Source organism: Passer domesticus, chromosome 3 (assembly GCF_036417665.1).
Source record: "Passer domesticus isolate bPasDom1 chromosome 3, bPasDom1.hap1, whole genome shotgun sequence".
NCBI classification, from domain to species: domain Eukaryota; kingdom Metazoa; phylum Chordata; class Aves; order Passeriformes; family Passeridae; genus Passer; species Passer domesticus.
In genome coordinates, this window is record NC_087476.1 from 59604664 (window position 1) to 59617766 (window position 13103).

Here is a 13103-nt window from a genome sequence, read left to right on the forward strand (position 1 = left end):
CAAAATATGTGCAACAGACAACTCCTGCCTGTTTCATATCCAGTATGTATTAAAAAAAAAAAATCCCAACTCTAAGTGTTGTTGGAGCAGTAACATTGTTTTTAAATTTGACTTTCCACTTTTGGACAAAGTCCAGCATAACCCAAACTAACTAACCTTTTGGACCACTGCACAAGGCCCTGTGGGAATGACACAATCTTACCAGCAGTTGCTATCACAAAGGAAGACAAAACTGTTACTATTTTAAACTGATGCAGCAGAAGCACAGGCAGCAGAATTTGGTGAAATTACACACTGACAGCAGCTCTTGACTGCTTTTGTCAATATATCTTACAGCTCCAATGTGGTGTGTGGAACTATATCTAACTGCTTTGAAAGACTGCCCTTGTTTCATATTCTAGCTTCATACAAATGTAGCAGTAGAAACAAATGTGCATGCTGCAGTTGTGTGGGGTGCTTTCTTTGCAGAGTTGCTGCCACTCAGATGAAGCTGCATTCGACACAACACAGACCCACACATTTAGCTTAGCCTGACCCCTCTTTTTTCATTCTCCAAACTGAGATATTTGGAGTGCTCTTTCTACATTTTAAGTGAATCACAGAATATGCTGAGTTAAGTCAGTCGCTTCCTCAAGAGCTCTTGTCCATTATAAAAACCTTACAGCCTGCAAGGAGACAAAAGCATTCCTATGTGACAGCAACAAAGAGCACGTGAATAACCACAGCATGTGCAAAGTAAAGCTCAGGCTACAGCGAAGAAAGAAGACACAGTTGTACAGCAAGACAAAGGTTACTTCAAAGGACACAACACTTCTTTGCAATTGCCCACGAGCATTTCTATCTCACGCTTTGAGATGGTGCACTAGGATGTATGGTGGAAATCAGGGAATGAATATTTTAGTGCAGAAAACTCAAGCAGAAGCCAACATTCACACTCACTCCTCAATCCTGCTGGCAAAGGCATTTCTGAGAATGCATGAACACGAAAGCCTTTCTGCTCATGTGTAAGATATTCCAAAAATTGAATGATGAATACAGGAAAGCTCCTAGGGAAGTAAAACCTGCAAAAAAGGGTTTGTGCTGAATTCATCAAGATCTAAGTTAAAGCCTGATGCGGGGTTTAACTTGGTCTGTTCAGGATGTGATTGCAGATACAGAGCAGTTTGTAAAGACTGCCTGGTGGCAGTGTAATAAAACAGGATGCAAGATTTGGAATAAAGAAACATTTATGCAAGAAGAAAATTCTTTATCCTCTCCAACTCTAAAACTAGTCTTTACCATCTGTTTCTTGGTTTGGTTAAGTTTTGAATTCTTACTCACTCTCCTTTCTGTTCAACAAGCACCAAGACCATGGTGCATGTTACTGGTAAAACAAGCCCTGCTTATGAGGAAGGAAAAGTTATTGGCTCATTGATTAGCACAAAATTAGTATAATACTCTCAGTACTGTGTTCACCTCTGTTGGTCATCCAGAATTCAAACACTGATTAATTGTCCATTATACTAGAGGAAACACATGGCTTGGCGAATTGCCCTGCACTCTGTCTCTACAAGCTGTTAGTGTTCATTTTTATGTCTTATTTCCTTTCACACATTACCATCCAAACTAGGACTTTTTTTTTGCAATGGTTATGCAAGAGAAACCAAAGGTATTGGCTTTCACGTATTCTACAGACTTCAACAGAAGCCTGCTCAATATTTCAAAAGTGCATGATCCCTACTATACATATATGCAACAGTACTAAATATTATTTTTCCATTTTGTGGGTTTTATGATCTTTTCCAATTAACTGCATTTTTTGTTTTCCCACCATGACAGTGTATTTAAAATATTGTGGAGTACTGTACCACGGCAGGATATCTGGAAATGTACATTAGGTGGTACTCATTAGGGAAGTCAGCCTAGATACAGTTCTTGATCTGATAGATACACATACCTTCAACATCAAGAGATGAGCCAAGTTTTTGCATAATAGCAGAATTTTTTGCAGGTTAAGCAAGAAGGGTATCAGCTGTGATTTATGCCTAGATCTGTGGGACTTTTTTTTACCCCTAAACTGTAGAGCATCCTCTACATTCACTATACACAACAAGAGATTAAGCATGATGGCCTCCTTTCATTTTTAAAGTAAACACAACATTGAAGATGAGCAGAATTGCCATTTTAAAAGTCTTGTTTGGACAACAGCTTTAGAACAGTTCAGCCTTTTGAGGCTGGACTATACTACAGCACAGAGCCTACAATATGGCAGTCTCAGCCCTTTTCTTGGAGGCAGGACCAAACTGTTGCAGGGTTCAGCTGCACAGGAGCAGTTCATGTCTAGTACAGACTGCCATCTCGGGGAGTGGAGGAGAGTGGCAGAAGACAGACATATCTGCTTTGATCAGAAAGGTCCAAACCAGCCAACCCAGTCATCAATGAGTCACAATCAAACATAATTAATTGAGAAGTGAATGAAACACCCTGTCTCTCTCTGCGGGGCAGTAGCACACAACTTCATCAGCTCGTTGCAGCAGAATGGTGACATCTTCACAGACAGAATTACAGTGTGTTTTTAACATCCCGCTATCACATGCGATTCCTGCCCCAGTCCTAAGTGCAAACTAGCATTTAACTTCCCTCTCTTTCCCCACCACTCATTAAATACAAATCCTTCTTTTCAGCAAGGCCAAAGGAGAAGAGGCTGTTGGCAATGTCTCATCTACAAAAATAGTTAGTCTTATAATTATAAGGTAATACAAAATCTTATTTTCTTTTCATTTGACTAAGCTGTGCCCAATACATCAATACAGGAAGGTACAAACTATCTGTTTAAATGTAAAAATATATACAACTGTATTTAACATTTAAATAACTTTAAACACAACTGTTTGCATACTAACAATCTTATGTACATTCCTTCTTAAACAATACCTCTTTAATGTCCTCCTCTTTTGTTAAACAAGTTTTATTTTCCTCCCAAAATACCCAATGCTACTTTAAAATTCTGGAGGGGTAAAAATTAGAGCTATATAGAAAATAGCAAGATGTCTTACAATTGTAGTGTGTAATAGCACATATTTTTCATAAAAACAACACATCATTCAAAAACTGAACCACTGAAAAAGTTCTCATAAATCCAACAGGACTGTCTTTAAAGGTTACTTTGGTTAACAGCAAGTCATTCTTAAACAATTAAGGAAAAAATATATATTCTTTCACCACCTCTACAGATGCATTTCCTTGGCTTGTTGTAGCAATCCATATACCCTTACAGATGAGCACCGCAGCTGTTCAGTGCTCCTTATTTGTACTGTGATTTCAAATAAAATAGATTATATATATATAAGCTTGGATTGATTTATAATTAAATTAGTCCAACTTCCTAAAATCTCTGAATAAGAGAACTCTCTTCCTAAGACTTCACAGGAACTCTGGATATCAGAGAAAGAATGGTAACACCACCACTTCTTCCTCCCAAGGTTGATCTCATGCAGTACTTGAAACAGCATCACCAAGTTGCATGAAACTGCTGTTTCCCTGCTTATTTTCCCAGCCAGGAGAGTGACAACTTCTGTGAGCTCTTCATACTCTGACGCCCTGCCAGTTGCACCAGCCTCTGAGCATTCAGACAACTAAAGTGCCACTGGGCTTCACAGTAATGCAATGTTTTCCTCTGAGTCACCAGGCATTTTCCAGGTCACGTGTGGCCTCTACCTCACTGAAATTTTACTCATTTCCATAGGAATAATCGCCTTTAGTTTTTGGCCAGGAAGAGGAGCTTGATCTTTCTTCCCTCCTTGCACTATGAAACCCTCTGAACCATCAAAAATGACAAACAAAAAGGCTAAAGTGTGAGATTCTCCAGGAAAAGAATACTGCATTAGTCTCTGTGTGTCAGTTAAGCTGCAAAGTAGAGAATTCTGACCGACGAGCAAAGGCACTTGGTAACAGCGCTGGGGACGAGTCAGTGAGTCAACAATTTCAGTCTCGTGAACCAATTGACCAGCAGCGAGGGCTCTGCCGAGGAGGATTTTGTGGATGATGTAACCGATGATTTTTTAGCACCTTCCTCTTGAAAAGGAATCGTTGCACTGTTGTGGAGGTCTGTATTCATAAAACACCTGCTGCCTCGAATATAATCCGTTCCCCTCACTAACTGCTTGTCAGACACTGGTCTGCAGAGCGGGTGCTGCGTGGAGGGGCTTTCCTCAATGATCGGGGGTATCCTTTCATTGCTGAAGTACCTGCAGAGGACATCTTCACCTGCACGAACAGGAGGGGGAAAACCAATTATTGCTGACTTCAAAACCCTCCACTGACATTTGCTATTTTTATAAAAGTATTCTGGTTACACGTCAAAAACCTAAATCTGAGGTTTTGTTCATAAAACACTGGGATATAAGCAACTATCAATAAATTCATAGCTTTTTGCATCTTTAATGTTTTTTAAGTAACACAATAATGAAATAAAACCATAATCAGAGGACATAACATTTGACTGTTATATTCCAGATTCACACACACCAAAAATGATGATACGGACTACCTTCATGCAAATCATTATCATAGGTGATACGTAACAAATTTCTTCTAATGTGTTATTCAAAATGCTGAAGAGACCAGAGTTGAACCCATGTTAAACTTCTCAGTATAACTCATGAGTAATTTAAAAGCTACTAATATTACTTTGACAAAAGAAATTAATTTTGCAGGTGAAGATGTAAGCACTTCCCTCCCTGGTTTTGACCAGTGATTCATGATGCTCTCTCTGTTTTAACTCTTCCCCAGACACCTGACCAAGGCAGCTGCTGCTGAAGAAATCTGCTTGACTAGGCAGGCCTTTAGTTCTGATCCAACACAGCTTAAATACAAGCCTGCAGCACTTAGGTACATTTCAAGCATTAAAAAAAAGGCAACACAAAACCAAAGGTAAAACCATACACACAAAAACCAGCCCTGCCACCTGGTGATCGCTCTGTTAGTATCCCTCCAGGTTGATGCTTCTCCTTATCAACTTCTACTTTTATATGAAAATAATAGAATCTAGCTTTGATTTTACCTAGAATTAGACATTAGCTTTCATAACTGATTCCAAGAATAAACTAGTCATCCCTATTTCCCACTCTAACAGGACTAAAAGTCTTTCAGATGCAAAAGAGGGTGGGAAGAGGACTGTGTAGGAAGTAAAAAAGTCATCCAACTGAACACAAAATGTTATGAGCTTCTGTCTCTCTCCCATTCAGTGATGCCTGCAGAATATGTTCCTTTCTAACAGCAGTAAAAGCTGTTAAAAGGCCCTACATTTCACATTTTGTGAACAAGCTTGCTTCTTCAGCAGCCTCCAGAGTGAGTTAAACAAAAAGACTTAGCACAAAAGTAGTTTCATGATCAATATTAAATGCAGTAGAAAGGGAAAAGGCTGTGTGCAGGAGCAAAATGGTAACCTGTGCTATAAAATCACAAGTACAGATCTGCCCTAGTCATTCTAGCTAACTTTTAATGCTCACTACAAGTCTAAGGCAGAACATTTGAGTCCCATCACTGAATAGCTTCAGAAATTTAATTTACCATCTGGCATTTCTGCTAAACCCAACAATGGTCACCTTGTATCAGTTCAGCAATATGCAAACTATAATCCTCCATTCCTAATTTAAACACTTTTATGTAGTTCACCCCAAGAAAATTTTGGAGAGGAAGAGTGTGAAGGATAAAACCTAAAACCTTGCCTTTTCTCCCTGATCCTCGTGGCCTAGAGAAGGGTTCTGCAGCTCCTATCCAGCTTCCATCAGCAGGCATTGACAAAGGACGAGGTTTTCCTAGAGACAACATAGAAGGTTATGAGGAGTTACATAAAGTTGAGAGAACAAATTTTTAAATTTTTGCTTTTCCCAGTTAAACAAAGGAAGAGATAAGCAATAAGGAGTTCAAATTGCAGAAAAAAGAATATCTGAAGGTAATTCCACTGGTGACATATAAGAAATCAGTGTGCTGAGATTAAACAGCCGCTCTCTTGCTCATTTAGAGCAGGAGGGGACAATGTTATAACCAAAATACATGTGGAAATGGTGTTCTGTAGCAGCAGACCCCAGTTGAATGACATTCATTACAGAAATAACACCGTTTAAGAGAAATTATTTCAGATGCAGAATTTCAGATTCACAATTTGTACCAATAGCCTTAACATCAATCAAGTCTAACAAGCAGTTTTCTAAGACAAATCATTTCAGACTGATTGAACAGTGATAAAAAGAGAGGAATGAACTCACCGTAGGACTGTGTTTTTTCTCTCATCTTGGCTGGTAGGACGTTTACTTCCATGGGATACCCAGGCAGCTGATCTGAATCAGCAATAGTGAACCTCCGCCTTCGGCTCTCCTGATCCAAAAAAGAGTTGGGAGACTCGGCGCCCTTGGACCCCGGTAGTGGCTGACTGCGTTTGCTGCCTCCTCCATACACAAAGCTCCCCTTTTCATCTCTGAAAGGACATGTCACTGCAGTTAGAGACTTGAAAGAGTTTAAAGCTACAGACATTAATAGGTTTGAAAGATGCTTCTAGCAGCAAGTCATGCTCGTGACAACTGGCATTGTGCTGCAAACAAGCTGGAAGAAACCCCCAAGAAAGTCAGGTGATAGAAGACTTCATTATATTTAACAAGGAGAAAAGAAAGCTACCCTCCTCATGCTAATTCACTCTTAACAAGCCAGTAATTTAACACACTGAGAAATTTAGAGGCTCCATTCCTGCAAAAGATTTTGATAAATGAGATTGTTCTGTCCTGAGGGCATCAAAGGCCCTGACTCACTGCCTGCTCAAGTACATATCTGTGACTCAGGAGTGCTACATGAATTTATCCATCTCTGTATGGGTAATGGTAACACCTATTACCTCCATCTGAAGGTTTCTGCCTTTCAGTCATTATAGGAGTCCAATACCTGTCACTGAATATTTACCACCTTCTCTCTCCCTCCTTGAGAGTTCCAGTAACAGATTCATAGTGTGTGTGTGTGTCTATATATATATATATATACACACTCACACACACATAGATTATTTTGATTAAATTCTGCAAGTACTTTTGGAAGAGAAGCTATCCTTCAAGTTAAGATTTGCCTGGAGGTTTTTCCCCTTCCTACATGTTACAATCTTACTGCTTGAAGCAAGCACTAGCCAAGTCAGGCATACCTGACCACCTAAGCACACATATACCCCAGTGTTCATAGCAGTCCCTGGACAGCACATCCCACTTGTCCAGCTCTCCAGCAAGAAGAATGCTAAAGCTCACTGAATAGGAAGGAGCTATTTATGTAGATGGAGAGACCAAAAATTGCACTCAAGTGTTACACCAGAAATGTATGTACATGGAGAGCTCTCCTACACCACCACCATGTGGAGACAGTGCCATGGGGAGGGAAACCAAACACTGCCCTCTGACTCACAGTCAGAGGAGCAGAGGAGATTCATGCCAAGAAGGGAAGAGAACAGGATGATGAGGGGGGGAGAAAAAAGCAATCACACAAATGCATCACAATTTCAAGAGAAAAGCAAAACATGCAGAGGTCAAAATAAATGACCAAACTGAAGACAAAAGAACTATCCTTTCTCCTCTTCCTCCTGCCATAGCTTCTCACATTTGCTTTCTTTAAAAGTCAAAGTCAAGATGCCTTTCCCTTTCCACCTATCATCCAGGATGAGTTTTACATCTCGTATTGTGATTTCCATCCTTTTCAACACGGATTCAGGTCTAAAGGCATTTGAAGCTCGATATAATTTTGTGATTCTTTAGGAAAGATAAACAAATTGAGCACATGGACATAATTCACCAACATGTTTGAGATACTCAATGATTTGAAGAAACAACTAAGGCATTCATCTGCTAAATCTATGTGCTTGTCATTGTGCCAAAAGATTTAAAGATTTGAGGGTTTTTTAGTAAGAAGAGCATATGTAACCACAAAAGCAAGGCAAGCACAGGTCAAGGTGGGTCCAACTTTAGTGAAGAGACCCTATCTAAGCAACCCCCCCCCCCCCCAAGCCCCCCACCCTGGTCCTGCCCCAAAAACTGCAGTAATAGCACCTCTGTCTCTGTATCAGCCCTTACACAGCAGGAGTCAAGTGCCCTGCCACAAGGCCTGCAGCAAAAGGTCACAGTTTCTGTGCTGGGCTGCCTACACGTAACCTAAGGCCAGGAAGCATGCCTGCCTTTCACATCTTGCCTGGAAACACGTTTTCCCATCACATTCCCAGATCATCTGGCAGGGTTCTGGCATGAGTCAACATGGACTTGAGAAGAAACAACAGCCAGCCTTACCATATACACAACTCCCCTCCCGCTGTGTATACAGGTATGCACTTTTATAGCTTACACCACAGGATAAAAAAAGAAGAGTTGATGTATTGCCTCTCCCTTCCCTTCAGTGGGAACATATTTGTTTTAAACAACTTGCAAGTTTAAAAATTTAACGTGATAGGCATCATTTAACTTGACATTCTTTTCTATCCTAACTCCCACAACAGTTACTCAACTTGCTAAAAAAGAAAAAATCCAACAGTGAAAAAATGTTAGGGATAAAAATTACTTCTTGCTGTGTGCAGTTGGATTTAAACAGTGTCAGAAACATAGCTCCACAACAAAACCAGAGATGACATTGGTGTGATGTTCTGGGAACAACTCTGCTCCCTGTGGCACACAATCTTCCAGTAATAAAATCTGCTGCAATCCTGGTAGTATACACATTTAAGCATGAGTTCAAGCAATCCAACTCATTTAGGCAGCTAGAAGCAAGTTTGAGATTTGCAGCTTCCTCAAGCTAATCCGCACAGAGCTCTAACAGCAAGCCAGCTCAGGAACAAGTGCAGTGAAGGAGGTTTCTGTTGAGAGGTGCAGGTTTGTTTGCATACCGAGGAGAATACGGAACAGCTGGTGGAGGGGGGATGTACAGGTCCAAAATGGCTGGCTTCTCCTTCTTCAGCGAGGTATCCACGGTGCTTTCTGGTGACTGGGTTGAAGCTGGTGAGGGACTGGTCTGAAATGTTAAACAGCTATCAAACATCTGAGCATTCATTTATCATTTACAAAAAGATAATTTAATAACCAATAGCACCATTTTCATCCTCTAGTGAACTACTATAAACTCTTAAGAGTCCACATTTTCCTCCACCCCTAGTCTTGGCTGGCTTTACAGGGCCTCCCACAGAAGTCCTATCATGGGTAATGCATTGCTCAAGAATACTTTGCTCTTTCCAGTTCTATTTTTCATGTAAATTCCACAGACAAAAAAAGCAACTGAGACAAAACCCCCTCTTTTATATTTAGATGCATCAAAATAATGCAACTTGTTTAATACAGATATGATTAACACGCCTTGTGAAGCTAGCATATGCTACCTTTATTCCACACACTCCAATGCCTGGGGCAAGACAGGAATATAGTAAAGTTCACCATAGATTGGATCAATGGGTATAAGGGCCAGGGAAACAAATTACAAATAGATTTGGCATTGCTCATCTCTGTGCCTCACTTCTATATATTCTCAGCATCTCGCCATGTTCCTGTCTGCCTACAGGAGAGAAAAGGTTTCAAAGACCTTTCTTCTCCAATCACTCCCACCCACTAAGGAAACACTGCTGGGCACAGCCTATAAGCCAGCCCACCTCAGCTCTTCACACTGGTAGCACATGTCAGGCACGATGCCACAAAAACGGGGCACGTGCATTGGTGAAAGGAAGGATGAACATGTAGTTAAGTATACATCTTCTACCCATTTTGAGAGAAATCTGCCTTCGTGGAGACTTGTGACAGCCACAAGCATTTCACAGGTTTAAATCATCCCCACAGCTGTAGGGAGACTTGTATCACAACAGGAGGAGAAGGAGGGGGAACTCTCCCTGGTTTTAATAATTTCAGACAAGTAGTTTGAATTCAGTTAGGTTGCTCACTCCTGCAAGCATTAAGCCCCAAGTTTCCTAATGCAACATGCCATTCCTCAACATGGTTATTTAAGAATTACTTAACATCACTTTCTCTGTCTGTCAGTACCCAACCTGTGAATTGCCCAACAACCAAATCTTATTTTAACAAGTTGTTTAAATAATTTTTTGAAAAAAACCCACTCTTTCTCACCCTTCACTAGACTAAAAAGAGGACAAATATATGGAATAGTCTTAAGCTATTTCAGCAAAAACATATTACTGTGATAAACAGAGAAAGCATTTATTTATTGCTCCATGCTGATGAATTCCATACATATCAGCAGTTTTGCCTTAGATAAGTTCTCCCAGTGGCACACAGACTGATTAAAATATGCAGCACACCTAGTCCCTTTGTGTACCAAGAGGGCATTATCTGGTAGCAAGGAAAAAGAAAAAAAATAAAGAAAAAGAAAAGAACATTTTCCCTTTTATCTAGGAACCATAGGAGGACAGCCATTTCACCTAACCTGCCTTGTCGTACACTCAAACATGAGTACTTTGGGGCATTTATGGTATTTTTCTTTTTTCCAGCTGCAACCAAGGCATTCCCATCCCGAGATGAGAGTGGAAGTGGCAGGCTCTCACCTGCACCAAGGGTGGTTTCCAGCGCAGGTTCTTCAGTGGAGCAGGAGTGAAATGGAAAGAGCCAGTAGGACGTTTCTTAAGCAGCAGCCTAACTCCAGCAGGATTCTCTCGCAACTTTGCCACCAGATTTTTTAGTTGCCATCCAACCTGGAAGAGAAGAAAGGCATCCTTTATTCAGCATTTCTTTTCTGAAAGCAAACAAACAAGAAAAGCCCAAATCTCCAAAGTCAGACAGCTTGTTTTGACATAAAGGAGGATTTAGAAGAGATAAAGGATCCAAAAAAGCCATCTTAAAAATTAAAAAAAAAGTAAAGCTCTTTTTTTGCAAGGTTCTTCATTTTCTTTCCAAGTTCTCTACTTAAGCTCTAAACTAAATACTAAGATATCAAGCAGTGTTCTCTATAGCTCAGTTGCAGCCCTAGAAGGACACTCAGGACAGAAGGATATGCTCAAATTGACTAACATAGGGATTCACAGTGAACTACTTTTGTCATGTTTCTTTCTCACATTGAAAGTCATTGCTAACGTGCTAAGCAAAAATGCAATCATTACCTCCAGGTTCACAGATAAAAATGACTGGACAATCATTGCAAATTACTGGGGGGCATTTTAAAGCTCGTTATCTGCATTTCAGTGGAATGTAACGAGACATTTTAAATATGTTTTAATGCAACATGAACTATTTTAATATGATGCATAAAGCATTTAAACAAGAAATACTGTATATTTATCAAAATATTGTAAAGAATAAAATTTGTCTTGAAAATAAAATGCTAAAAAGCCTCAAACATCAGAACTGCCTCCTGACCCCATCCATTCAGCCCCTGTGGTGCAGAGCAAGCATAAGGGAAGTTACTCACCACAGTTTGCCGGTTAACCTGGATCACTTCATCACCAGCATGAATCTTCTGGGAGCGATCAGCAGGGGACTACAAAGAGGAAAACAAAAGTCATGTGCTGCATCATGTCTCCCTCTGTCCCACAACAACTCCCACCAATCTAAGTCAAAGGTTGCATCAGCAATGCTCCTCACTATACATAATTTTCACCTCTGCTGATGACTTGAGAAATGTAAATGAATTAATCAAATTATTTATTTTTATGCTGGGGGAACTAAACAGGAAGAGAGAAGGCATAGCCTCCATCTGTTAAACACCAAATTGTACTTAAGTCATGGGACAGTCTCCACTCTCCTTTTCTCTCCAGTTTGTACTATAGTTTTAGACAGTAATGGAAGAGGCAAGGAAATCCTGAGGAGGATTTCTGCCTTAACACAACAATCATCTTGCACAACTTTTAAACAAATGTGTATTTATGTTAAAAAATACTTTAAGAATTTGAATGTACAGAACAAAGGATCAAAACCCCTCCAAGATAGATCCTTTGCACTTACCCTTTTTGTTTTCCAATGTAAATAAAAGCTCCTGACTTTAATGTGAAACTGCCTGCCTGAATCGCCAAAGTCAGCAGATAAAAATACTTGCACAGACAGGTATTTTTCAAATACCTATCTAATAATAATACACTTTAAAATACAATTTTCTTGGAACAACACCGAAGCTCTGGAGAGCCGTTAGCAAGAAACAGATAAGTGTGTCAATATTTAGATTTATCAACAGCTGGTGCAATGCACCAGCCTTTGCTGCAGTTATTAAAAAAACTCTCACTGCTGTAAAACACCAGCTCCTACCAGCCTTGACAACACCCAAAGCACACAGACATGCTACCTTGGTACATGCTGCACCTGGTCACAGGACAGCAACTCCTCCCATTCCCTCCACCCCATGAGTAACCACCAGGCAGCAGGCCAGCTCTTCCTAGCAACTCCAGAATTAAGCACTTGGATTAAGGACACCCTTCTCCACCTCATCACACCTTTAGACCTCGTGTAACTTTGTTGTGAGAAAGAACTGTGAGAATAAACAGTGCAACAAAGGAAAAAAACATGGGTAATTTGTGGAAGGCTTCAGCTATCATGAGTAACCCCATTTCTGCATTGTCTTCTTGCTTCCTCTGAGAGGAAATGCCTCTGTGGAAAGCTGCATATATAGGAGTCAACCAAGATCATGAAAAAATGCTGGGCCAGAGTCAAGTTTGTGAAAAACAAAGTTCACTTCAAGCTGTTCTTTGGGTGACCAACAGCTCATCTGAGGGAGGGTGGGGAACCCTTGCACAGAGAACTCCTGCAGCAAGTGACAGGTCACAGCACTGGGATCCCATTGTGAGAGCAGAGGAAAGAGCAGAGTTTAGCTGGAGGCGGACACGACGTGCAAAGTTTCACGTAGGATGGCATAACTCAGGGATCCTCTTGGCTGACTCATACCAAATGGACTTCCCCAGTTCTTCCATTGTTCAGTACTGTCAATTCAGGGATGCAATTCCATTGCATCCCCATACATCAGCTCCTGGGGATAGCTACTAAAATATCATTCCAAATCTAGCAAGAAAATTGAGCTAAGATCCAGCCTGGGTCATCTAAGTGATATCACACAACCATAAAGCCATCAGTTGCTTGCAGATCTCTCAGTTGCTTGTCAAGTTCTGTTGCTCCAAAGGAAGGAGTTCC

The 13103-nt window shown here is 40.5% G+C and overlaps 1 protein-coding gene across 3 annotated transcripts in view; it reads right to left on the bottom strand.

The window, feature by feature from the left end:
* Positions 1-1208: 1208 nt before the first annotated feature.
* Positions 1209-13103, bottom strand: part of CNKSR3 (CNKSR family member 3) — a 55506-nt gene continuing 43611 nt past the window's right edge. For all 3 annotated transcript variants that reach the window (XM_064413369.1, XM_064413368.1, XM_064413371.1), the window contains 6 exons: positions 11398-11466; positions 10538-10684; positions 8882-9006; positions 6249-6457; positions 5709-5798; positions 1209-4245 (listed from right to left, as the gene is read on the bottom strand). In XM_064413369.1, the coding sequence (XP_064269439.1) occupies positions 3947-4245; positions 5709-5798; positions 6249-6457; positions 8882-9006; positions 10538-10684; positions 11398-11466 (939 nt within the window). In that variant the 3' untranslated portion in view covers positions 1209-3946. The remainder of the gene's footprint in view (positions 4246-5708; positions 5799-6248; positions 6458-8881; positions 9007-10537; positions 10685-11397; positions 11467-13103) is intronic.